Raw genomic sequence first — 27,999 nt, 5'->3', positions numbered from 1 at the left:
AAAAAACGCCTCAGCAGCAGCAGCAGCAGTGGAGCCGTAACGTGTTCGGACAAGCCGGGGGCCCCTCAAGCCGTATTTAATTTATAATATTTTCATTTTTTAGACATGTTAGCTCCACCCGTGTTGTAATCGGAAACGCAACGTACTTGTCACATCGGTGCGGTTTATTAGATAAAACAAAGCGGACCCTCATCACGGTTTAAGCTAGTCCTCGCGTCTCTAACCGTTTTTTTATTTCTTTTAAAGAGGACACTTTTTGGGGGGCAGATGTTGCTCTAAATCCACAGAAACATCAGAAAGTTCTCAGCTTAAGGTGAGTTTTGTTGTTTTAGCCCACATTCGCCATGTCTGGCCGGTGTGTCAGAGTTAGAGCGACAGAAAACAATGTAAACGGCAGAATGAGAGCAGCGAGGAATGCTTGTCTTCAGGGGAAAACTTTGGGTGTGGGTTAACGATAACTAGCTAGCGGTAGAGAGACACTCTGGTTAGTCTCCTCGAACTTCATATATTTTGAGTTTTTCAACAGCTTGACGTGTGAAATGTTGGCATCTTTAAATCTACACCTCAAGCGACCTCCTCAGTAGATCTTAATTTGGGCTTTTGTAGAGAAAGTAGGCCGAAAGTAGCCGCTTTTTGCTACCAAAGAGGGCAGTATGGTTGACTAAACAATGAGAGGACAAGACGTTTTTAAAGTTTAATCCACCACAGAACACCTATCAGGTACACCTTGTCTAAAAAAACTCCCACTAGATTCTATATAATTTGCATGTTTTATTGCTTTAAGAAGTGATTAATGATGTGACTTTAGTTGGGACAGTGATCTTAAAGTGCTTTACAGTGTTTTATTCAGTCTTGGAATAAATTTCAAGTTTCATTGTGGCATTTTCTCAGTTTTCTGGTGCTCTCAATGCTTATCCAGATGAGAAATAGCCTTTGAGTTCAAAAGAGATGTTGGAAAGCTTTCTTATTTATGAGAAAATAGGTTGTAAAATCTTGTAATTGTCTGTAACTGTAACTAATGATTCCCTTTTTGTCAACCTGGACTTTTTTCTTCTTTTCCCGGAAAGTGAAGATTATATTTCAAAGCAGCCTGTTATTCCTGAGGAATGTAGTTAAAGCACCATTTGTCAAACCAACTTGTGAAATGAGTTAAACATTTGTGCCAGTTTATGTACTAAAAAACATTATTCAGCTCCATCTGACTTGCCTTTAAAGTTCCCCACCGATGGGCAAACATGCAACAACATCCCCTTTGTTAACTGAAATCTTGTAAAGAATATCCGCAGTTGGAGGCCGGTTTGGTTGAACTCCATTATGGCCTGTATAAACTGTGGTTGAGGATACACGACGGCCAGGAGGTCTTAAAGAAGGCCAGTTTGGTTAACCAGAATCTCTTGTCGAGCCTTGTCCACAGCTGTGATTCAGAAATGTCGACTGCAGCACTTAAGTTGGACAAGATTGTTCTTGCCTGCCTCATTCACTTCCTGGAAAAGAATTGTAGCCCGAGGGTGTCTCTTTTCTCCCTAGTGAATCTAAAGCAGAAGTTTGATTTACTGAGTTAAACCAGTAATCTGTGCTCACCAACTTCTTGCTGCGAGCCCTCAATTAGTGACCGTGGATTAGAATGACTTGGGTTAATTACTGGCCCGGCTTGGCTTATAGACAGCACCATAATGACATAGCAACGGCGCCATATCGAAGTGTGAAAACACACATGTCTTTGATGTCGTACAGCAACACATGACATGGATGCAGATAATATATACCAGGCCTGGTAATTGTAGACATGAGGGGAGCCATGTCTGCTGCTCCCAGTGCATCACTGAGTCACTTCCCTTAGTTACGCTGTTGTGATGTTTAAGCAAGCAGTGCTTTGGTAGGCGCTAGGAGTGTCCGGGGGCAGTTTGAACGGTCATTTAACATTACTCAACACCGGTCCCTTTACCCCCAACTTGTCAGATGTGAGTCACAGGTGACGGGTCTTCCAGCGATGGGCGGAAAAGGCATGTGGGAGTGGTATGTTTAAAGATAAATGGTTCAGACAATGTCCTTTGTCCTTATCTGAAGCCAGTGGTAAAACGTTGAAAGTCCTCACAGCGCGACAGACATGTGAAGACAGTTTGAGAAGATGTAATGAGACACAAGAAGGCTGATGGATGCACTTTAGGTTAACAGTACAACAATCCTACAAAAATACTGAGAATTATTTCGATTATTATGGTGAAAATCAACTGATTTGCAGAGTGACAGAAAAATACTTCACAACAGTTTTCTTTCTTAAAACTTAAAGCTGTTTTTGTGACATATTTAAAAATACGGTGTATTAATCAAGTTTTTATTGCCAATTTATGAATGGATTGTGACATAACTTAACATTAGAGACCCTGTTTTTTTTTTTGTAAAGGACCAGTTTTCCGGGAAAATCCAAAAGAATGTGTTTGTCTGTTACCTTCAGTCTTGTGTTTGTCATATCCTGGTTTTAGCAAATTCCCAGGATGCTCTCTTCCACCTAACTTGCATGAGCAACAGGATGCAGACTACAATTCAATGAGCAGCAACCAGGGTTTTGTAAATGTTACACATAACTTCTTAAAGACTAAACTATGACTCATCAAAACACTTAACAGCTGAATCAATAATGAAAACAGCTGAGTAGCAGTGAGATGAGAAACTAAAAGATCTACTTAAATATCATATATAAATCCTTTTTTAGACTCTACCTGAGTTACGCTGATAAAATGATGTGCTAAAATTAACTTTAGAAAACATACAAAGGGCGAAAGATGCTTATTTGCAAAGGTTTTCAACAATATCTTAATTTCTATGACTTTAATAAGTGAAATCCAGACTTAGTAAGTTCTTAACGTACACAATATTCAAGGAAATACTGCTGTGACTCTCACAGGTGTTGTTTTAGAACTAACTTCTTTCTTGAGTGAACCCTGGGTTCAAGTCAGAGTGAAATGGGGGAAAAAAGGACTCCATATTTCAATGACGTAGTTTTCCGTGACATAGTGTGGCGTTAGTTAAACTGGAATGCATTATCTCATCTCTCTGAGGAAGACTGGGAGATCTGAACCTCAAACAGGTCCTGCAGTTCATACTACAACTCAATAAATGGAAAGAACTGTTTCCAGAAAATGTTTTCATATCTACATGTACGAAAAATTGATTTATTGAATTTCTGCATGGCTTTTATATGTTAAAACACGTTAAACAAGCTTATACATGTCGGAATTGGTGCATCTCACTTCGCTCTTGGTTTTGATACTTAAGTTTTATTTATATTTCCGGATGTTAGTAATGTAGAAATCTGGATTATTAATTGTACTAATTAAAACACATGACAAGCCATTTTTTTGTAACCGGCTGAACGCCAGATGGTAAAAATGTGGTCACCAGATTGATTACATTCTTCTAGCGCTGCTTTGTATCAAAAGCATAGATGAAAAAAGAGACTCTATCTGTTTTGACAGCACTTTGAGTCCATTATTACGCCTCAGGGTAGATTTGCTTAATATAGAGGACGTTCCTGTGTTTTGGTTGGGTTTCCTTCCAACATGCTGAGCTTGCAGTCAGAAGCGAGGTGCTCTTCCTGATCCTTTAGCACCCTGTTGGGGAGAACAGCGGTGTCTGGGTGTGGTTTCATTAAGGGGCATGGATGAAGAGTCATGCTGAGCTGTTTGGGGACCCACTGGACCGTGAGTGGACTGTGACTTTCAACAGCAGGTGTGGGCTGGCTGGCTGACCGGGTGGCAAACAGAGCCGGTGGGTGGGGTAGGGCGGGGTGGGGGGACTCGGCTAGTTTTGTGGACCACCAGATGACCCACCCTGAAAGAACAATGATGAGCTGTGTAGAGCAACACCTTTGACTTCGTCTTTCTTCACAGATGATCCTAACGTTTTAGCGCAGCTTGCATCATCTGAGTGATGTGTTTTGCTGATACAGCTGTCAGATTCTTAAAACTAGATAAGGAAGTGGTTAGGCTTGTATTGTGAACTTACTTATTTCTGATTCTGGAGTAATTTTGTAAAAGAAGGAGTCAAAAGGCCATTTGAAACACCAGAAAGAGGTTAACACATACAAGCACAATCTGTATTAAATTATACAAGAATCATGTATACCATATAGGTGAGTTTTTCAGTTGTCTAGGTCTTTAAATTGTCAGAATGTCCTAATAGAGATTTACATTTTCTAAGAATTTGATGAATAGATGCAGCAGAACAGCTTGTAAATGTATTCTAAAATATGCTCATGACCTTATGTAGTTTCATGGAAAAGGCAAATTGGATCAAGTTAGAGCTGAAACAGTTCATTTCCAATCTTATGTCGCTAAACCAGTAAAGCACCTGAAAATTAAACGGCTACATTTAAGCAGATAATTTTTTGACCTAAATTTAACTCATATTTTTCTAGCTTCTCAGTCGCGAGGATTGTCTACTTTGTCTTTAATATCTGTAGGTTTTGATCTTGTAGACCTCAACAAGAGATCTAAAAATAATTATCAGATTTTTGACATGCAATAACTATCAATTTAGATGATAATTAACAGAATAATATAAAAATAATGGGCAGTTACAGCATTAAATCTAGTTTGTAGTTTAACTCAGAGTCATGCTTTAAATTAAGGGTTAATGTAATTCAAGGGATGTTGTGTTACTGACAGAATGAGGAAAAGTACACATGGTGTGTTTGGATTCTTTACTGTTACGTGTATTTAAGACGTTCTTGTGCAATTGGTTACATAAGTTAGCTATGCAAAATGAGTTCAAAATTCATAAATCATAATACAGCAGCAACAACTACAAACTAAGCCAACGTAGAATCATCTGCAGGTGATAGTTATAGACTGGATTGTGTGGTACAGTGTTGAAATGTTTGCATGTGGGAGTCGGATCGACGTGCACTTCCCTTTCATGAGAAGAAGTGAGTGTGCCGCCCATCAGGGTTTTAGTGGTACACGGTGTGGTTAACCCTGGATCACATGAAAAAATGAAGCACTGAGAAACAGCAAGAGTCGTAGTACCATTTCCAGTTGTTTCCTGTTTGTCTCATACATGCACAAAGGCTATTTGCTATCATTAGCTGTTACCACTTCTGTACTGCTTGCCTATGTATTTTATACTTGGCACTTGGTAATTTTTCTAATTTCTTAGACATTGTATGTATACTGACTTCCTGTTGTGTGTTCAGAATGGAGTCAATTGTGAAACCTGTTTGTTTTCAACTTCAGATGACCACAATTGTTTATACACTTCTGTCATCTTTTTTTCTGTCACTTCATCAGAGGAAGCTGTGCATCAGCAAAACATGTTCAGCAGGAAACTCTTACTGCAGGTGCTGCTGCGATGAATTCATTTCAGGTTGACGTAGGGGGAGTTGCAGAGCAGATTTTTAGTGTTTACGAATATTTCTAATGATCGATTTTGTGTTTAATGTTTAATATCATCAAATTTAGCAAAGAAATGTGACCGAATCTTATATATCACAAACTGAGACATGTGGTGGGAACATTAGAAAGCCTATTTGCTGGACTGTGGTCATCCACAGTCTGAACATGGACTTTGTAACAGAGTACTAAACACTCACAGATGTTCTTTGCTCTACCTTTAGACAACACTGGGCTTGTGTGTTCAAAGCTGTATGCAGCTACAAGTCCCAGACGTTTCAGGAAGGCAGATAATCTGCAGAGTTTATGGATGTGTTTTGCCCTTAATCAGATAATACAGTTCTTTCACTTGACAGCAACCACACATTAGCTTACATTCCTCCACTTAATGAGTCTTTGTTCTTAGCCGCTCCCAGCTGAGCGCATGTCTGTTTGCCCTTAACTTTAACTTCCTTAGAAACCTAATAAAGTTGTTGCTGCAGTGTTTCACAACATCAGCGAATGGCCAGATCAAGAAGACGTCTCCTGCCCCAGACTTTGCATAGCAAGTTTCTCTAGTGAACAGTCAATAGGGCACTGTACCAGGGGTAAACAAAGATATAGTGGTGACACATGTCTGCACAGTCTGAGTCAAAGCCCTCATGTCACCTTCTGTGTTTGAGTGTCACTTCAGCTGACCCTGACGAAAGAAAATCCCAGCTCTGCTTAAAGTCAAATAAAACCCACATGGCTGTGCACAAAAAATGGACACTACAATGTCACCAAATTTATTTTATTTTAGAGTTACTGTGTCAGGCTGCAATGATTTTTTGCTAAGGCGGAAGTAAAACTAACAGTTCAATGTAAATGTGTGTATATATATATATATATATATATATATATATATATATATATATATAAAGTATATTGTGGATTTATTATGAACATTTTCTGGCAGTTTTTATTTTTAACATTTTGAGAACAACAGTGCAATGCCTTTTTTGGCCAATGCAATGAATCAAAGATGGGGGGGAAAAAAAATGAAATTTGACATGAAATAACATTGATGTTCAGAACCTGTGAGTTCTAAAGCAACCCTTGTAATTGATGTGCAGCATCGCATACAGTGGAATGATACAACCAGAGCTACCTTAGTGTAAACCATTTTATGATCTTTGGTATTTGTCAAATTTTTATCATCTCACAGTATGTAGGTAGCGTAGCCCAACATGCATTATCATTCATTGCATATTTTCAGTTTGTATGTGTAAAGTTGCCACTTGTACATGTCCATTCATTTAAATCAGTATCACAATTTGAAATAAGGCAGCAGTGAGCAAAGGCTACAATTTAGAATCTACTTCATGCAGCTTGTCTGACCCAGGGTTTAAACTGTCGTGGGAATCGGTTTTACAAATTCCTGCATTGCTCCTTGTGCGACAGTCACGCTCGACTTTGAAAGGGTCATATCTCGAATCAAACCGCAGTATCTGTAATAAAAATAACAATCAGATGTTTTCACCAAATCCTTCAGTCCTGCTCCAAGCAAAATCATCCCAAATCATCAGTCAGAAATACTGCTCTGCTGTTCTATTAGTGCTGCCTCTCATTCACCACAGAAACGTAATCTGAGGAATGCCACTGTAAAGTAGGTGGGGATGCGAGACAGGCAGTGGATTCTTTGCAGGACAACAGAGGAATGCTCTGAGTGAATTTACATGAGGCAGAGCGTGGCTTTGGTCCCTGAGGCGTACTTTCAGACCTGTCCTCCGACCTGTCTGGAGCTGATGGCAGCCTGTGGACCGTAACAACTGCCACGGAGGATTGAGTTTCAGTTGAATCATTGCAGCAGCTGTTGGAAGAAATTCTTCATAAAACATTTGTCTGGGCTTGTAAAAGAAGTTGGCATGGTATTGTTTAGCAACTTTAGTTAGCAGGTAGCATGTTCAGACAAATCCGCAGAGAAGTAAGATTGTTTATTGTCTCACCTTAATTCAGTTTTTGACCTAATTTCTGCAAGATGGTGGTGTCTTTTAAGAGTCATATGTTGAGGCCAAAAAATATGTTGCGTTCATGTTAGCTGTTTTCTGTTTGGGAGTGGTTGTCATTTTGTGTCAGTCTCCTCCGAGCTTGTCATCATCATTGTGGCTGTTTGTTGTCCACCAGATTGGTGGCGATTCAGATTATTTGCTCTTCCGCTTAACCTGTAGATTATTTTATTGATTAATCAATTAGTTGTTTGCTCTGTAAAGTGTCAGAAAATGGTGAAAAATGTCAATCGCTGTTTCCCAAAGCCCAAGATGATGTCCTCAAATGTCTTGTTTTTACTGCAACCCTAAAGATATTCAGTTTACTGCCATAGAGGAGGAAAGAAACGAGAAAATGCTAAAATTTAAGTAGCTAGAATCTGAAAACGACAACTTATTTTCTTAGAAACCACTTAAATTCATTAGGCGAGTATCAAAATAGTTGCTGGTTAAATAAATAATTTACAACTAATTGATTAGTTATTGCAGCTTTACTGTTGTCAGATACAATGAATTTTAATCTGAAAAAATTTAAGATGTGGGCAGTGATTTAGATCAAGGATGACAGTTACATTGAACAGATGTTGTCTGGTGTGTAGTTTTGACTTCAAATTTCTTCACCTTGTCAAATCATCCAGAACCAGCTTGATTATATTAAATATTTATACATTTCAATGTTTTGTATGTCTGGAATCTAAAGAACCTGAGAAATGATTTTTTTTAGCTTTCGCTGGTTGATGAACACAAATGACTAGGGAACTGCAACTAATAGTTAGAAATTAACCTGCAAAGTTTTGTCTAGTAGTTTTTCGATAGCGTTTCTTCATCTTTGTTACCAGTTTTTTTTTTCAAGCATCAGTCCAACCCAAACTTACTTGATTTATTATTGCAGAAAAGCAGTAAGTTATCACATTTGTGTAGCTCTAAGTATCAATTCGTTCAGAAACAGTTAAGTAACTTGATTCACAGGATTGACTGAGATAACTGCAGATTTTACATGAGATTAAGGATATTTTAAAAATAAAATCTGGATGAGGAGTAAGTAACTTCACATTCAGCAAGACCTTGTGTTGCTGCAGTCACATGTCTGTGTTTGAGAAATGCTTGGACAAATGCTGCTTTACTTACTGTACTTGTACTGGAAAGAGTTGAGCTGTCCTGGCTATTGTTAACAGCGGTGCAGTTGTAAGGAAACATGGTGACGCCAACATTAAGCACCTCGAACACAGCATTTGTCGTCTCCGTCTTCTCCAGCCTGACCATACAAAGTCATGATCAGGTATAGTTTACTCCTGTTCTAAATATTGGGCTCTCCTGTCTGTCGTCACGACTACTCATACACCACAGTGTCTGCAAGGTGATAAAGACAAATGGGTTCTGTAAAGCGTCTCGAGACAATTTGACTGTAATTGGCGCTATATAAATAAAATTGAATTGAATTGAATAAAGACAAGGGTTAAATGAGGAGGATGACTGAAATCAGAAAAAGATTGTTAGTTTTTAAACATTTTGTTAACTTGGCAGTTGTTTTCTTGTTCATCATCTCACACCTTGGCAGCTTTGTCTTGAGAGGCTGTGTCTCATTTAAACATTCCTCTTTTTTTAAATTTTCAAATCTGTCATTTCCTGTCGACTTAACTGCTCTGATATGTGTGACTGATATATGTTTTGTCGTTTTTCATAATGGATTACAACAGCACATTATAAGATACCAGTTGAAGAGATCCATTAATGTAGAACCAACCAGCAGCCAAAACTCCAGGAATCTGTGTGTTTTTGTCATTAAAAGGAATTTTGTAAATTGATTTGTTTGTCACAGTTTCTCAGATGTGGTAATTCTGGCACTTTTGAAAAATGTTTGTGTGAATACGTCTTGTACAGATGTGAAATATTCTAACAAGCATTTTACACTTTTCTGACACTGTAGACAAACTGTTGCATAAATGAATTGAGAAAATGTTCTGCAGCTTTGTCAGTAATGAAAATAAGTGTTATAAATAATTGCTGCCCTTTTCACTAACAAAATGCAATTTTCTACATGCGATACCTAGTATTGTTTTTGCAGATTTTTTTTGTTGGATGTTCTATATCAGGAATTATCTGCTGAGATGCTGTTTGACCTCTTTCTCTCTGCTCAATTTACTAGTTGCCCGTCTTTTATCATGTTTAACAGTTGTGAGGAGCGGTTTTACCACCGTCTGCTATGGATCAAACCTCCTCACTGTGTCTGCTTGAAGCTATCAGCCCTTATCAGCTGTGATACTGACTGGATGGGAAGTAACACTGAGGTTATGTCCCAACATTTCTATTGAACCTGTAAATTCTGCCGCTCTAACCGTCGGACTCTGATTCATAGGAGATAGTGTTGCATTGCTGTCTGAAGGTTGTGAGACTCTATAGGACATTAAATTGAAAGCCGTCATGAATGAACTCAGTGACAAAGAAGTAAACATAACTTCAAGAAAACCTAATAAGTCAAAGGAATTTGAGATCACAATTATATCTGGGAGTTGTCATTAATATTGTATTCAGGATAGATGTGGAAGCAAGCTTTTTTTCCAAGGTTAACATTCCCCAATATTAGCACCACAAATGCCATTGCTTCTGACGAATGGAGGCGCTGAATGCCTTCCAATCTGTCAACTCTCTGCAATTTGCTGCTCTGAGATCCCCAGAGCAGTAAACAGAGATGGTCTGCAGGAATGTCAGGGTGGAGCCTGAACAGTTTGTGCTGGTTTTAATTTTCTAAAGCATCCTACCAGATATGTTGCGTTTTGAGCGTTTTGTGAGTCTTGCCTCAAGCAATTGTGCCACAGTTTGGTTGACAGCTCCATTTGGGAGAGATGTTGCAAAAAATGCTATCCATCTGTTGTTTGTGGCTTGAAAGTTTGATTAAAATCAATGTGCACCATGCTATTTCTGCTAGATGCAACTCTAGTTGTCTACCATCATGTTTTCCTCTGGTAGCAGTGTGTAGCATGCACAGGAAACTTGCGTCTCCATTGGTCATTAGGCCTCATTTCACAGGATGTGGCTGCTTTGTGGTTCCTGCACCCTCGGACCCACAGCACAGCCGCTAAAATATGACACCTTTTCACCGGGCATCTGCTTTTCATTCCCTCTACTCCTCTCATAGTTAACCGTAAACTTTGCATTTTCTCGTTTAGTACAAATAAATAAATGGCACTTTTGTCTATTGACCCTGCTTATCATCAGTGGACTATTTTGGGACGCGTGTGTTTGACTTGGCTGTTCTCAACACAGAATATTTCCTACGTTTATGTTACTGGGGCAAACACACAGAGAGCTGGTCAGAGTTTCTGAGTTTGAGGATTGGGCAGTCAGTCAAGGAAGTGTGTCACTCCAGTTGTGGGGAATGGCAGAGATTCAGGAAGAGGCATGAAACCGCCTGACCAAATATGGAAACACACACACACACATGTGAACTCATCTACCTCTTGTCTTTGTCTTCTGCTGTGAAGTTGTGACCAGAGCTGTGTTTTCTTACGTCGTCTGGTAGAAATATTGACCCACCACCAAAGCCAAATCGTCTGTGAAACTAACAATCTTTTACATTTATCTCTGTTTAGTTGTGTTTTTGCTGTTGCCGCTGGGTAGTTCATGCTTAGCAGTTCGTTTTAGTGTGGTAGAAAGGAATCATGGGACTGCTTAATAAACCACAGTTATTCCTCTCCAGCTTACATTTGTTACTGTGGTAACTTGAAATGTCTGTCATCTTAGTATTAAAGCTGCTGCTCATCTGTTACAGTCATTACATGTCTGCTGTTGGACTCAGCGTTGTGAATTTCTTTGGATAAGACTAAACACCTCAAGCAAATGTGGCAATTCTCTCACTTACTTGACATTTTTATTACATTTTTTCTGTCTGCTGTCTTGTCTTCCTCTGTGATTTTCTTGTTCAGTCATGTTGAGATAGCCAGCTAACTTTTACGTACATCTGACAGAGCACAGAAGTTACAAAACCTAAGCAGCTGTGCAGTATGTTGGTTCATGGAGGTGCTGATGAAGTGGCAGCACAGTGTGGGTGAATCATTCCTCCATATTTGGAATGGGCAAAATGGGAATCACTTCTCCTCAGTGCTGCAAAACCTCATCATCAGGACAACACAACATAAGAAAAACCTGTGTTGATGCATTACATTGCAATAAAACAGTATTTTTAAAAAAATCATCTGTTTATTTTGGTGGTCTAAATCAAATTACAAAAGCAGGTTTTGAGGTTCAGAATGTCACGGAAACATTTGAAAAGAGGAAATTGGTGTGTTGTGTGCTGTGAAGCTGTGTTACATAAAAAAATAGGAATCCTGAAATAAAACTTAGTGTTTAAAGACCATAACAGTTAGTCTGTTTGGTGTGAAGTGCCACATTTTCCTGTGTTTGCACACATAGAAGGTGTGATCACACCTTTAAAAATGAGCTTGTGTTGCATCAAACCTCTCCAACCACAACTAAATACATGTGAGTGATAAAGTTTGACTGCACTACACATTCCCATACAGATGCAAATGTCCGCCGGTTCTGAAGGTGAAAACATTGTTTTTGGCTTTTTTTTTTCAATAAATGTGTCCACCTATAGAAAACTGCACAACAGATCTATTTCTTTCATCCTGTGGTGACCTACTTCATATTTTTCTCTTTTACAGATGGATCTGCGGTTACTTTTAATAGCAACATTATCAGCGGCCCTCAGTAGCAGCTGGGCACAGCAAGGTAAGAAGCAAGAACACAGACGTGTCGAATTTTTGTGTTTCTAAGCTGTTAAATATTAGCTAAGCTGGAGCTGAACATGTTTTCAGCTCTGTGCAGTGTGTACAGTTATGCAGTATTGTTACACTTCATGGATCCAGCTTTTCTTTTGTTTGTGGTAGACAAAAGTTTTAAAGTCAGGTTGCAATGGAGTGTTAGAATAGTTTCAAACTTGCTTTCTTTCCTTCATTGCTTATTGTTAAATCTTGTATTTCTCCATTCATGAGTTTATGACTGTGTTGGTTATCTTGGCTAACAGCGGGAGGGTTTTTTTATTTTTTTATATAGGGTGAAGTCATCTTGGTGAGCTGCCTGGAGCTCTTCCCAGCATGACTCAGTGTTCCGAACAGGGAGGGGGATGTATTTTTTTCTTGCAGCAAAAAAGCTGGTTTGAGTTAGTGACCTAATGGAAAAACTGTCGGCTAAAAAAGAACTTGTGTTGTCTCTTGCAGAGGGAAGCATATGCATCAAGGCAAACGCACAGTCGTGTGGGGAATGCATCCAGGTCTCTGAGACATGTGGATGGTGCTCAGATGAAGTAAGCTAAATCAATGAAGCTGCCATGATGCTATTTTATCATATGAATGAATCCTATCTAGAAGACCTTATACTGCAGGTTGGATTTACATTTTCCTGGTAGCCATCATCTTGTTCAGGAATTAATACAAACTATAATGTGTTTGAAAAACAGTGCCGTCTCTGACATGTTTATCATGTCCAAAAATTTGTGTACAGAAGACTACACTAATGGTGATATTAATATAAAACAAACTAATGCAATTTAGGTGACAAAATACAATGATGATTTTTAATTACCAATTTGGAAAAAGGCAAAAAGGTTTGGATATTAACGTGCATGCTGTTATATAATTATAAATAAATAGATGCCTGCTTGTAACCTGTACTTACCCTATAAGTAGTACAGAGTTCAGCGATTAAAGAGACTTTCGACTAAAGGCAAGTTAACCACAACTGCTCCGCTTATTGTAAACATCAGCGCTGCTGCTTCTCGTCTTCACTGGAAACTTGGACACAGTAAAGCTGTTTAATTAGGTGTTTTAGTACCCACAGCGAGTGTCCTTGCTGTGGTGGCACTACTGATTCAACAGACCACAGTATGTGAGAAGACTGACTTATAGGACCATGAACATGAGGTTAAACTTTACTCACTCATTGGAATATATCAGTAGCCTGCAGGACAAACAAATGACAAATGTAAAAAAAAATTAAAATTCAAGAGTGATGTTAATGAGAAGTAGACAACGAATTTTGATAAAACTTCTGCTTTGATATGAGTCCGATCATTTCAACGTCGGACACTATAGCCAGACCACTAAAGGATTATCTCAAAATGTCGTTTATTTGGAAATATCAGTTAACATCCCCAAAATATCGCAGTTAAAGCTGTATCCGTTACCTTTAAAATAGTTAGATCTGATTGCTGATTGGTCAGCTCGTCCCTGTGAAGCAGCCTTTACTCTGAAACTAACTAAGCTTTTGATAAACTTTTAATGAAAGCATCTCTTAGGGTTGGGCATCAGTTTAGCATATGACAAGACAAAGCAGCATTCCTGCTAAATCTTGTCTGTACTTATCAGATTGCTCACTGTTTTCCAGCCCAGAGCTCATGAAAACACAACGTGACTGCAATTTTTGTACAGTCATGGGTGGTTGTTGTTTTGCGCAGCATGAAAATACAAGTTTTGATCTAACAGAGAAATGACATCGCTATTAAACAACCAAGATTCAACATGTTAGAAATGGTCCAGAATAAAGTGCTTTGTGATTTTTCACTCTGATTTCAGTGTATTAACTTAAACTCACAATGTAGACCAAAATATGTTCTCTTCTGTGGAACTCAGATGGACAAACTCATAATGTTTCTCCCTATGTGTTGCCTGCTCTTCTGTACATTATCTTCTGTACTCACCCTGCAAGTCCAGTGTTCGTATTTGATCTTTATCTTTCGAATAGATCCTATCTGACATGCACGACTTGACGCAGGGGAGAAATAAGACGTTTCTCTGGGTCATGTGGTTTTGAAGGAATTGGGTCAAAGCACTATTTCTGTTTTGACTGAGTTCTTTGTCTCAAGTTCTCCCCCACTACGCCTTGTGGGATTTCATGTGCATCCTATCTATATTCCTCGGTCCTAGTCGTCTGTTTCTCCTTGGGTTTGGTTTTTTTTTTTTTTTGCTCCTTATGAACAATGGCCTACAAACAAGACTGTTTGGAGCAGTTTATGTAAAACGGATAGATTTTAGTGGCCTCACTGGGTGGAAGAAGTTCCATTGCTTCATCTTACATTCCATTACATACTTTACCACATCAGAGAACCTGAGATTTGTATCTGCAACATTCATACTCCAAAGATTAGCGAGTTTATCAGCTAAAAATAATACAGAAGTACAGCAGTTGCTTTACATAAAGATCTGGAACTTGTACAGTGACCGGATTATCATTTCATTTCTGTTTTCTTCTTACATGTTTGTCAGTACACACTGTGTTACTGAGCTGGTTGTCGACGTGTTTCTTCATGCCAGTCCTACCAAGAGAAATGCCTGCACATGTACAGGACCTCTCCAGATCTTCCTGCGTATACCTTAGAAAATTACTTTTGGTTTTTGTGTATGGGAAATCATTATTATGTCACATTCACGTGCATAGATTCCTGCAACAGCAAGCTTTCCATCTTAAAAAGGTTTTACAAAGAAAATGTGAGCCCAAGGAGCAAAATCTAGAAAAATAGTCGGGTATGTAGTACAAATTGGATTTAGAATGATCCCCTAACCGCCGCTTTTGCTCTTTGCAGAAATTCCTCACTGTAGGCCAGCCTAAATCGGCCCGCTGCGATGACGTTGAGTCCCTGAGGAAGAGAAAATGTGATGAGAAAAACATTGAGAACCCACGTGGAAACATCGACATCAACACGAATAAGCCGGTTACCATTCGCAATAGTAATACCGGGAAACTGAAGCCTGAACAAATCACCCAGATACAGCCTCAGAAAGTCACCCTGACACTCAGATCTGGTAAGTATTCAACTCTTGTAGCCTCATGTTTTAATGCTTTATCACTGCACTATCACTGTCTAGTAACTGCTTTCCAAAGGCAGCAAAAAGTGTTTTATGTCACGTTTATGTTGACTGGTACTGGAAGCGTGAATCAGTCTAAACAGGGGATCTACCAGCTCTGGAACAAAGTTAGAAAGTCAGTTCAATTCAATTTTATTTATATGGCGCCATCTACAATTCAAATTGTCTCAAGGCGCTTTACAGAACCCATATGCCTGAACCCCCAGCGTAAGCCCTAATGCGATAGTGGCAAGAAAAAACTCCCTTTTAACAGGAAGAAACCTTGAGCAGAACCCGGCTCATATGGGGGGACCCATCTGTTGCTGACCGGCTGGGTTGAGAGGGACAGAAGAGGTAGAGGGGGAGGGAATGGTACAGGAGAAGATCTGTGATGGGGGATAAAGAAACATATAACTGTACTGGCATACATGCATGATAAGAGTAACATAGATGATACATACAAAGTACAAAGCAACATTGAAACGGATTCATAAGTTTACTGTTGAGGCTCTAGCATTAGATATAGTGCATATATAGCTGGTAAGTAAGATGCAAACAGTGTGTAGATGAGCATATTAAGTATAGTAAGGACGATGCAGAGTAGATTGGTGGAAATGGGCAGCTGGAAGCAGTGGGCTGGAGGAAGGTCAGCAGCAGCATCCCACAGTGGACATGATGGAGACTAGACCAGTTAGTGGGACAGCAGCCACACATCTGAAGCATCCAGCTCTGGGACCAGGGACACTCAGAGAAAGGACACATGGCATGTGCATTGCACAGAATGAATGCAATGCAATGCAATAATTGTATATAAAGTAAATACATAAGTAATGATAGAAGGGCTCAGTGCATCAGTCTTATCACTGGAATCACTTTAAAACAGGCCAAAAGGAAGATTTGCTACAGAATCTGTCTATATGGTTCCCTTCACACCTGCTAATTCGAAATGATTAGCAATTAGATTAAATTGATTCTAATAGTTTCAAAAATGAAAGTATTTTCAACCATCTTTGCAATTCTTTTAAACTTTTTGCATATTTTTAAGTGTTTATAGTTTAATATCCTCAACAAAATTGGATTTGCCTGTGACGGCGCACCAATGAATGGGAAGAAATGTCGAGTTGCACAAACTTGTCAGCCTGCACATCTGTTGTCTTTGTTACTGTCAGCTTCTCTTGCACTGAAAATGGTCTGTTTTTGTCTTCAAGGTGAGGCGCAAACTTTTGACCTGAAATTCAGGCGTGCTGAGGACTACCCCATTGACCTGTATTACCTTATGGACCTCTCCTTCTCCATGAAAGATGATTTGGAAAATGTCAAGAACCTTGGCACTGACCTCATGAGAGAAATGCAGGCAATCACCTCAGACTTTAGGATTGGTGAGAAAAAAATGTTTCTAAATGATAGAAAACCTGCAATGCTACATTTTTACAGTCTTGATTAAAATACAACCTCTTTTATTTTTAGGTTTTGGCTCCTTTGTTGAGAAAACGGTCATGCCTTACATCAGCACCACACCAGCCAGGCTCATCAACCCCTGCACAGGGAACCAGAACTGTACCAGCCCCTTCAGCTACAAGAACGTCCTGAAGCTGACGAACAAGGGAGACGAATTCAATCGCTTGGTCAGTCAGCAGCAGATCTCTGGAAACCTGGACTCTCCAGAGGGTGGTTTTGATGCCATCATGCAGGTGGCGGTTTGTGAGGTGAGGTGTCAGCTGGTATTTACTTTCCTTTTCCTCTGTATGTCGGCAAGAGCCTCTTATAAATAAGTAAAATATTAATGAGGAGACCCTCTTTGTCTTCATCCCAGGAGCAAATCGGCTGGAGAAACGTGACTCGTCTGCTTGTGTTTTCCACCGATGCTGGTTTCCACTTCGCTGGAGACGGCAAACTGGGTGGCATCGTCCTGCCTAACGATGGGAAGTGCCATCTGGAGAACAACATGTACACCATGAGCCACTACTATGTATGTAGTTTATCATTTATTTAAGACATACAGTGCATCCAAGCAGAGCTGACAGAGCATTAAACACATTATTACTACTGGTCTCTCTTCATGTTGACGCTATCTCCAGGCTCACATTTTTCCTGGCAGCTGAATTTAGCTTTTAATTTCAAATAAAAGGTTAATATTTCTGTTCCTGTGTTTGATAGGACTACCCATCCATCGCTCATCTGGTCCAGAAATTGAGCGACCACAACATCCAGACCATCTTTGCCGTAACTGAGGAATTCCAGCCAGTTTACAAGGTTAACTTTGTACATTGTGCTTGCAGAAGAGTCACCTCCATAAGAATGTTGACTTTTTGTGTAAATCACGATATGATTCAAAAGTAACATAAAATGTGCTCATTGTTTTATTTCTTTTGTCTTTTGCAGGAGTTAAAAAATCTGATTCCTAAATCAGCTGTTGGCACCCTGTCCTCCAACTCAAGCAATGTGATCAAACTCATTATTGATGCTTACAATGTAAGTCAAAACTGCACCATCTTTGAACACTGACGCCCCCTGGCAATATGGGATCGTTCTAATTTACATTATTACTTGATTTATGTCACATTTTTACATATTTTACCTACCATTTTGAATTAATCATATGGGAAAATGTGGTCTTTCTTTTCACAAACTAAATAAAGATTACACTGAAACACCACTAGAGGTCATGTATTTTCAAATCCTTGATAAAAGCAAGTAATTAGATGCTTCAGAAAAGCTTTACACAACATATGTGATACCTGCCAACATTCATATTCAATGAAATCTGTCCATCTTAAACAATGAATCCAAATTCTGTGTTGGCCATACCCTTCTCCTTAAAATAGTAATCGTTAAAAAGGCCAGGCTCTATAAAAGAGATGTTTGCTTCCACAGCTTCATTTGATCTACTGCCTCTGTAAATGTGTTCTCTGTACTGAGTATTTGAGCTTTCTTGTTTCTTTTCAACAGTCTTTGTCATCTGAGGTCATTCTGGAAAACGGTAGACTGCCAGAGGGAGTTTCCATCACCTACAAGTCCATCTGCAAGAACGGTGTGGAGGGAACCGGGGAGAATGGCCGGAAATGCTCCAACATCTCCCTCGGAGACGAGGTAAAGAAGATCTTTTTTGTTGCAGTTTGTTTGCACTTGCAAAAATGATACACCTGGGGGGTAAATTTAGATTGCGAACCTTTCAACTCATGTAGAACTAACTATCGCAGTCACAACATATTTGATGAAAGTGCTCATTCCTTGACAACAGATTTACTTTGTTGCCTTCAGGTCCTGTTTCAGGGATGAGTAACTAGCAATCAGCTGCTTTCCCCTTAATGTCTCCTTCTTGTTCCACATTAAGAGGAAAAGTGGCAAAAACACATCCCCCTCCTCTCATTTTTTTCATTCCTTTTCCTGCCTATTATCCTCAAGTGTTAGTTCCTCCCACCTGAGATGCAAATGGAGGAGATGAGGAAGAAAGACGAGATGAGAGAAATCAAATCAACAGGAATTTAACAAGATTTGACATTCATCCTTCAGAGCTGCTGTTTAAAGCAACATCGGTTAAATATGACGTGTGGTCCAGCTGCACCGTGTCTGCTTTGCTTTGTTATAGCCTACCGCTGTATTTTATGGTCTCTGTCAGATAAACCTAACAGTGTTCATGACAGCTTAGTATATATTTACTTTAATTCAGTTAACAACATAGCACAATGTAGCAAGAATGCGCAGATGTCATACATTTGTTTTTTTTATACACACACGTGCCGTAAAGTTTAACAGATCTCTTACTAAACAAATAAAGAGTGACGTGTTCCAATTGTTATCTGTTATATACACACATTTGTCAGTCCTGCTCCGATGTGGTTGTAGTCCAGCTGTGTCACGAGTCTTTTATATGTTGTGGTTGCCAGAGCGACATCTGCATCCTCACTCGTAGCTCCAACACCTCCTCTTACTCTGCTTCAGATACAGCTTAGGAATTTAGATATCCTTCAAGGATATGACCAAGACTAAGACTAAGATCAGTTTCTCGGTCACAGGTTGGACGATGGAGGAGAGGGGAGACAAGGTGGCGCAAAATAGAAAAATCAGAAGAGCCACCAAATTGGAAAAAAATCACTTCCAAACCTATTGCATGCTTAAAACCTCAGTCGTGGCTGAAAAAATGGCACAATATGCTCTAAGGCCTTCTCCTTATTTGGTTTAATAACCTTGTAAACTCCCCTCTGATTTCCAGGTGACTTTCAAGATTTCCGTCGAAGCCCAGAAGTGTCCATCGCATGACAAGCCTGAGGTCATCACAATCAAACCGCTGGGCTTCACTGAGGAGGTGGAGGTGGTTCTGAAATTCATCTGCGACTGTGAGTGCGCCGCATTTGGGGAGAAGAATAGCAAGGACTGCACCAACGGCCACGGGACCCTCGAGTGTGGAGCCTGCAAGTAAGCATCAAGGCAGGAGGGTGTACGAGATCAGAGCTGCTTCACAAAGCACCGCACAGGATTCATATGTTTGTAGTTTCCCGCCACAACTGTACGTCTTTCAGCAGAAAGGACAACTCCTGATTATAACGGAACAGGTGCACTGATAAAGTGAATGAAAAGCTGTTGAATTTCGCCCTTTAAGGCAGATTATTGAATAGATAAAGAGGAAGAAAGTGTGTGTTTTTTACATTCTTCTCCCACAAATTTACACTTGTTGATTCAAACTAGTGTTCTTCACTAGTTTCCTAAACATTTAGTGTACTTTGTTTGTCTTGTTTACTTGTGATCCTATGGTAAGTGGTAAGCCTTTATTTTCTGTGCCAGGTGTAACGAGGGACGCATCGGTGGACAGTGTGAGTGCAGCAAAGACGAAGTCCGAACTGAGGACCTGGATGCCAACTGCCGAAAAGACAACGGCACCGATATCTGTAGCAACAACGGCGACTGTGTCTGCGGTACCTGTGAGTGCAAGAAGCGTGAGAATCCTGCTGAGGTTTACAGTGGACAGTACTGCGAGTGCGACAACTTCAACTGTGACCGCTCCAACAACAAGCTCTGCGGAGGTGAGGAAGTAAAACCATTTTAAAGACTGACACCAGATTGTGGTGAACTCTTTGATCACCTTTGCCATTGACTGTACTCTACCAGGACACGGACAGTGCGTATGCAGGAAGTGTGTGTGTGATGCCAACTACACCGGCAGCGCCTGTGACTGTTCCATGGACAGCTCCACCTGCCTCGCCAAGAACGGGCAGATCTGTAACGGCCGAGGTATTTGTGACTGTGGAATCTGCAAATGCACCAACCCCAAATTCCAAGGTCCGACCTGCGAGATCTGTCCCACCTGCCCCGGTGTCTGCACTGAACACAAGTGAGTCTGACTCTTTCATGCTTTACAAGAGAATTAAAAGTCCTAAACACCTAAAGTTCGTTTGCCAACCGCAAAGAAGATGCACAGGACGCATTGAGTGACATCAGTGCACAAGAAAGTTTGGTGAACAGTGATGGAAGACGAGGCCGCATTGCTTTGTTGGGTGGATTTTTTTTTTTTTTTTAACAAATCTTCCTGATGGCGGCTTGAATAGAAACATGATTGTGTGCAAATTGTACAGCAAAGAGTTTTCTTATCACCGCAGCACTTGAAGCAGACGCTATCACCTCAACGCAAAACGAGTTGCTGTTAGCACCAGAGCTAACGTTAGCTACAGCAGTCCTGGTACCGGCAAAAGGTGTAGCCATCCCATAATAGACCAGATGATGAGGTTCCTGGAATTTACTTGAAATAATATGTTTTGAAGACATTGAAGGCGCTTTAGTTCACAAAAAGTCTTAAAATGTTGAATATAATCGCTATAATTGCACTTTGAGGTTGCAGTAATCTGTGAATGTAGTTGACAGATGAAAAATGCACAGATAAATACAGATAAAAAATTTGCACTTTTGTTTAAGTTCACGTATATGTCTATTCAGCGATTAAGCTCTCAACGAAAATTTACTTGAATTGAAAAACTTTGCTTATTGTGTCAAATATTGCTATTTGATTTTTTGAAAATACAATGAATTCCAATTAATTAATTACAAAGCCTCTAATTAATTAGATAATTTTTTGTAATCATGTCCCACCGTGTTTTTTTGTTTACCAGTAAGAATAAATTGAGAAATTGTTCATGCCAGAGTGCAAAGCAAGAAGGTTTTTGTTTTTTGGAGCCTCGAGCCTCAAACTAACAGCAGGTGGTTTCCGTCTGCTTGCAGTGTGTTTTTATGTGAGCATGGCTATAGCTAGAGTTGGGGGCTTTGTGTTTTTTCCTGGAAACTGTGAATTTTGTAAAGATTTGAGTTTTAATATCATGTCCTGAGTGGTTTCTAAAAATATGACTGTAGCTCTGCATCAGCGCTTCAGTTTTCCTTCGAGTCCAGAGAAATGTAGTTCACTTAAGCCGTCTTTATACTCAGTCAGAGTTTCTTGTCGGATTGTCAGCACACACATACACACACACACATTTTTCTTACATTGAGTAAGGGTGATTTGTGTCTTAAATTCCCCAAACCATCAGTCCTTCTCTCCTTAGCTCTTTTTTCATCTGTTATAGAGCTATTTGTGGCACTTATCTCATGTTTTCACCAAACACAACACTGTGAACATCTCTGTGGAAAGACTGTCTGACTGTGTCTGCTGGTATCCCTGCATTTAAATATCACATCACCATCTCTCCATGACTGTTGCTTTTCACTCTGCCTTCAGAAGACATAAAGTGACCCTAGGATTGCTTGAATTACTGAATCTAGTACACTGCATAGAGCAACTGAACCTGACATCTGTGTGTTTCTGCAGAGATTGTGTGCAGTGCAGAGCGTTCAAGGAGGGCGAGAAGAAGGACACATGTGAACAGGACTGCAGCTACTTCGATCTGATCAAGGTGAATGATCGCGACAAGCTGCCTCAGCCCACAGACCAAAGCTTCCCACTGACCCACTGCAAGGAGAGAGACGCCAACGACTGCTGGTTCTACTACACCTACGCCATCAGGAATGGAACCAAGGAGGTCTACGTGGTGGAGTCACTGGGTAGGGTTTGTTTTGGACAAATTATTGCCAAAAACAATTGTCAAAGCCAGACAGCAACTGTCATTATTCTCTAATATTTATCAATATGTATGATGGTGTTCGGTTGGCCGTAAGATTATTTTACAAGTCATCCTCACTAAAAGAATACTTGTTTATCAATGACTCAATGTCGCTTGTATTTAGTTACTTCAGGGTTACAGTCTACTGTTGCATCTTTAAGTCAGAATGTCGGCATGTGTCCTGGATAACATTGCAGAAACTTGTTTTGTTCAGTGTAAATGAGTGAAGGCAGCAAGTGAGTCTTTGTAACAGGATTATAGTGTGCAAAGGCCTTGTGTTAAATCTGTGTTTCATTCATTAGTTTGCTCTGCTTCATTACAAAACTAATGGATTATTGTAATTTGTACATGGTCACTCTGTTCCATGGAAAATGGACGTGATTTAAAGACGCATTTCTCGTCATGTAAGATAATTTTTACTAACTTTAGCAGCACGTTTCATTGGGTCTTTTTGCATTTTGTCTGTTTTCTTTTTCAGAGTGCCCGGCGGGACCTGACATCATCCCCATCGTGGCAGGTGTGGTCGCAGGCATCGTACTGATCGGCCTCGCTCTGCTCCTCATCTGGAAACTGCTCATGATCATCCACGACCGCCGAGAGTTCGCCAAGTTTGAGAAGGAGAAGATGAACGCCAAGTGGGACGCGGTGAGTTAGTCACACCTGAAGCACCTGCAGCTTTAGTTCGGCTTTAGACTTAAATCTATGACACGGTTCAAATAGTACTCAATCCAAGGCTTCCAGCTGGTGTGTTTTCAGCTTTTACGTAATTTATATCCGCTTTAATACTTGAATGAATAGTTAGGGAAATGAAAATGTGGCTGTCCTTTACCATGAATAGGATGGGGTTGGAATAATTGTGGGACTTCACCTGTTCTTAAACCGCACTAAAAAGCATCATAAACAAAAATCAGTAGGGATAGGCCAGTTATTGTGGTAGATATTTGGCATTTTACTGATTATTGGTATCCGTAAATTATCGACAGATTATCGATAAATTAAATGCTCTACTCCAGGTCTGATCCAGCATCCTCTCTCTGTCTGTCATCACTCTGTGGTCTCAGAAAAGTCTCTCAAGCAGCAAAAAGTAAACATGAAACACAAACCAGGAAATTAGCTACTCTCACAGTGACCAACTGTATGCTAACAGCTAGCGGCTAAATTACAAGGCAGCCACAGAAACAAAATGGCAGACCATGAAACAAAATCTTTAAGACCATCATTAATAATGATTCCAGATATATAGACCTTAGTGGGCAATAAAAATGATAGAACAGAGAAAGATTAAGAAAACATAGAACAGCAGATGTAAGATGTACAGGAGAGAAACTCATCAATCTCAGTCGAAAATGTCCTAATTTAGTCACTTCTATTTTTATTTTGCATATTCAGTTACAGTCGTCCTTATTTATGAAGAAGCCTAGTTATGAATGACAAGCTGTTAAAACATTACATCAAATGTGTGTCGGTTCCAAATATTGGTTATTGGTCTTTCTTGAGCACCAATAATCGGTATCGTATCGGCCCTAAAAAAAGACAAAACAAACAAAAAACACCCCTCATCAGTTCATCCTTAAAAAGCAGTACCGGTTCCCTCAGAGCATGTGAAAGAGGAAGTGTCGGTTCTGCTGTCAAACGTGACGTACGCACTGAAAAAATGTGTAAAATGCATGGAAGCACAGCGAGAGAATCTGCAGCTCTGCGATCCTGACACTGACCTGGATCAGCCTCAGTTATATGCAGCCTTGTTTAGTCTGTCCTCACTGGGGGAGTGGCCTTCGCCTCCGCTGTCACTGCTGCCTCTCACTGTCCACATGCTACAACTGCACAACCATAAAAGGCAATGAAGCTGAGAAAAGAGGAGGATGACCGCTGATGGAAAGCTGTGCCGCTGCTCAGTGTGTGGCAGTCACAGCAGTAGTGTTTAGACATTCATCACGACCGGCGTTTGAGCTACATTACTTTTTGAAAGAGTTAGTCACCATTTTCATCACCCAAAGCTGTTGTCTGTGCATTCCCTCCTTGTGCTTTGGTGTAACCTAGTTTTTCCAAGTTCATACCAGAACACTTTTACTGTTTTGTATACTTTTAAATTAAACAATATGAAAGAAATATCTCTTTGAGCAACATTTTCCTTCTGATGTCTGTGTCCATACTCCCTTGTCTTGCTTTTTCCTGCTGCTCTTCATTTCCTTCTTTTCTGTTTTCCTTTTCGTCTTCATGTCAGCAAGGGAATCCCATTTACAAGAGTCCCATTAACCAGTTCCAGAATCCCAGCTATGGGACTAAAGCCACCGCCCTTTAGGTCAAAGTCTGTATCACCTGTCGGCTTTGTGCATGTGTTTCCCTTTTAAAGACTGCGGTGAAATGAAAGGTTTGTTGTGTGCATGCTGTGAGATTAACACACCCAGCCTCCACCACAGTGTGATGAAGGTGCAAACCATACACTATTGGATACTACTGCTACCTACTAGACTCTTTTCTGACCATGTAAACTAACATATACTGATTTTTGTTGTCATGTTTTGTCACGAAAGACCTTTGAATTTAAGGGCAATTCACTATAGTCCCATAAACCACAGTTTCTGTTCTCCTTCAGCAGCAGTGTGTAGCTTTTACCCTTTGAACCCTTTGAAGTGGTTTTCTGGGAGTTGCTTTGTTCCTATTGCATTTTTTACTCTGCTCTAAAAGAAGGAAGTTGAATTTCTTTTCTTTTTCAACCTCTACAAACTAGGTGTTTCTCCCACTACTCTGCTCATCAACTTTGCAAAGATGTTTCACCATGGTAAATGTGTCTTCCAACAACTTGTTCCTCTGTATAACATAGGAGCCATGCTGCTTTTTATTTTATCTCTCTCAATCTCCCTAATTTGTTTCCAGACTTGTCTCCTCTCTGCTCAGTTTAAGTTCACCTGAATGTGTCACTAGTAGGTTCTCAAAGAAGCGCTGAATTTTAAGATTTTCTTACAGGATCCTATACAAACAGTTGATTTTGTAAATGAGATGTGTAGAATACAGTAATTTTGATGAAATATTAGCATTTTAATGTTAGATTTGATTATTTTTGTGAGGTGGAATCAAACAAGGACCTTCAAAAAGTTGAAAATCAGACAGTTCTTTCTGTTTACACTGATAATTCTCTGATCATTTCTGTAAGAATTTTAAAAGATAACTTGCCTTTCAAACATGCTGCCAAGTTTTGGGGTTCTGTAGCTTTCACATTTTTATTGTCACCTCTACAAGGTAGGGCTGCATGTCGTTGACAAAACATTCAAATTCAGCATTATAAGCAGAAAGGAAGCAGCAGCAGAGTCACACTATTTACTGCTGAAGTTCAGCTCATCGAACATGCTTGATGGAAATCTTGCTTCCTGTTAGACCCGACCACACGCTTCTCTTGTTTTGTTATTGCTCTGTTTTGCTTCATGTTGAGCTGCAGAGCTCAGCAATACTGGTGGTCCTCGGTTTACGACGTCCTCGACCTACGACGTTTCGTCGTTATGTTGGAACTGGTTACGGGGGTCCTCAGGTTATGACGTATCACATTTCGTCATTACGTCTGAACTAGTTACGTGGAACTTGTTGCTGAGTGGAGCGGACGAATACACCGTCACATGTCGCTATAAGACGGCTTTGGTCATTGATATTCATGTCTGTTCCGAAGAACTGCTCGATATCGTGATTCACGTAACAGCTTGGTTTACATTTTCACCGGAGTTCCAGCTTACAGCGAAAATCAACTTGCGTCACGCCGTAGGAATGGAACTCTGACATAAGTCAAGGACCCTCTGTACTAGGATTCTGTTGTTGTGATGCCACAAAATCAAACCATGTGAAAGTCTTGTTAAAGTTTTTTAGTCTGTGTTGTTACTCACTGCTGTTTTCCATCTGTCTGTTTGCATTCCTCAGAGTGAGAACCCGATCTACAAAAGTGCCGTGACAACCGTCATCAATCCAAAGTACGAGGGCAAATGATGGAGCTCTGCCTACCTTGTGACAACACTGTATGGAGAAGAAAGCGGGCTGGGATGCAGGGAGGGGTGGGTTTTGATAATGCTCACTGTTTGTTTTCTCGTTGTTGTTGTTGTTGTAGCCACCAAATGATAGCGATGCATTTTGCCACTCTCTGTTTGTTTTACTAACTTGTTTTTTACTTCCTATGCATCATCTGAAATGTGTACAGTCTGTATAAATGCGGGGGTTTTGTGTTTGTTGTTTGTGTTTTTTCAACTTAGGAGAAAGTGTTTTGTACTTTTTCCGCAACAGGACTGGTGACGTCATGGAGAGCCTAGCTGTGCCTTTTTTCTTTTTTTTTTCTTTTTTTTTTTTTTTAATAGAAGCCATCAGTGTTTTGTTGAGGGTTGAATTGGATGTTGAAAATTGACAACAAATGAAGGGTTTCTTTCCAAACTACCACAAGGACAAGTGTTGAGTTGGAGGCGAGCAACGGTCTTAAAATTGATCTGCCATCTGAGCAGAGGTCTTACTGTTTCTGTAATCATTTTGACAGAGGTGGTAGCACTCTTTTAAATGTCTCTTTGGATTGACCTCTTCAAGCGTAGCGCCAGTTGGACGATTACGACCGCCGTGAAATGTGTACAGTACGTTCAGGGTTCTGTGTAAAGCCATACATGTATTCGCAGAACAGGGCTGAAGGCGATGGTATGTTTGTTTTTTGAGTGACTTAATCCATCTGAACAATCATTTGAAAATGTATCTTTGTCTAGAAAATATATTTTCTTGGGCTGCCTTTCTAAATGAAAGGCTGTCGGTGTACAGTAGTGTTACTGTTCGGCTCCGGGTTTTACTTGCTTAATTTAAAGCCAACTCAGGTCCTTAATTCTTCTCATGCCAAATACACACAAATCTGCCTTTTTTGCTAACTAAATTTGCTTTTGTCGAAATGCCTTGTTTTATTTGTATGATAGGAATTGGGAAAAGGTCCCAGATTTCTTTTTCTATACATCAGTAATTCCACCCAACTCTTTTGTGGTGCTCGATCAAACAGTTTTTATTGAAAAGCAATAGAAATGGGTATCATTTCATTTAGTCTTAAAGCGGTAAAAGAATGGTGTCTAGATTTCCAGAGTCCGTGGTTACTGTAAACAAAAGGTTACGCTTGTCACCGTTGTTTCAAGTGCCTTTTTTTAATTTCCACAACACAATTGCAATTTTGTTTTCTGAAATTATTTATTGAATAAACCTTCAAAATAATTTACCCCTATATGGTTAAAGTGTCATTTTATAGTTTCTTATTAATTTGCTGGTGTGTTTGCAGCAAATTTTCTGCTCTTGTTTCTCAGAAAAACTCTGGACAAACCGGGTAGCTGTTTAGTTCCTTATTAGTAACACTGTAACTGTAGGAATAAGACAAAATGAGTTGACATATTCAGCTATTAGAGGAGTTGGATTTGTTTTCTTTTTTCCCCACAAGCATGGCATAAAATCTGCTTTCATATATTTATCGCTGGTAATGCAGAGGTTTCAGTTCTGCCACTGCTATAGTAGATAGATTTTTAAATTTGTGTTGTGAAACTTCTCTTTTTATACCCTAGTTGAAGAAAACATGAAATCAGACTGAGTTGTTCTGGAGCCATTTCATTCCCACCAACTCCACATAAACACAATCAAATGACCAAATAATAATAATGATAATAATAATAACTGATTATTTGTAGTCATT

General features: G+C 39.8%; 1 protein-coding gene across 1 annotated transcript; it reads left to right on the top strand.

The window, feature by feature from the left end:
* On the top strand, window positions 1-27,540 carry LOC111567785 (integrin beta-1-like). The gene is made up of 16 exons (XM_023269088.3): window positions 1-313; window positions 12,061-12,127; window positions 12,616-12,701; window positions 14,976-15,195; window positions 16,446-16,616; window positions 16,705-16,943; window positions 17,051-17,206; window positions 17,395-17,490; window positions 17,620-17,709; window positions 18,187-18,327; window positions 19,451-19,653; window positions 20,020-20,258; window positions 20,344-20,566; window positions 22,028-22,260; window positions 22,798-22,964; window positions 26,226-27,540. Exons 2-16 carry the CDS (start codon window positions 12,061-12,063, stop codon window positions 26,289-26,291), a joined length of 2,397 nt encoding a protein of 798 aa, XP_023124856.1. The 5' UTR covers window positions 1-313; the 3' UTR covers window positions 26,292-27,540.
* The last annotated feature ends 459 nt before the right edge of the window (window positions 27,541-27,999 follow it).

This window comes from Amphiprion ocellaris, chromosome 10 (assembly GCF_022539595.1).
Source record: "Amphiprion ocellaris isolate individual 3 ecotype Okinawa chromosome 10, ASM2253959v1, whole genome shotgun sequence".
In the NCBI taxonomy this organism is placed as follows: domain Eukaryota; kingdom Metazoa; phylum Chordata; class Actinopteri; family Pomacentridae; genus Amphiprion; species Amphiprion ocellaris.
This window is presented reverse-complemented; position numbering and strand designations above follow the sequence as displayed.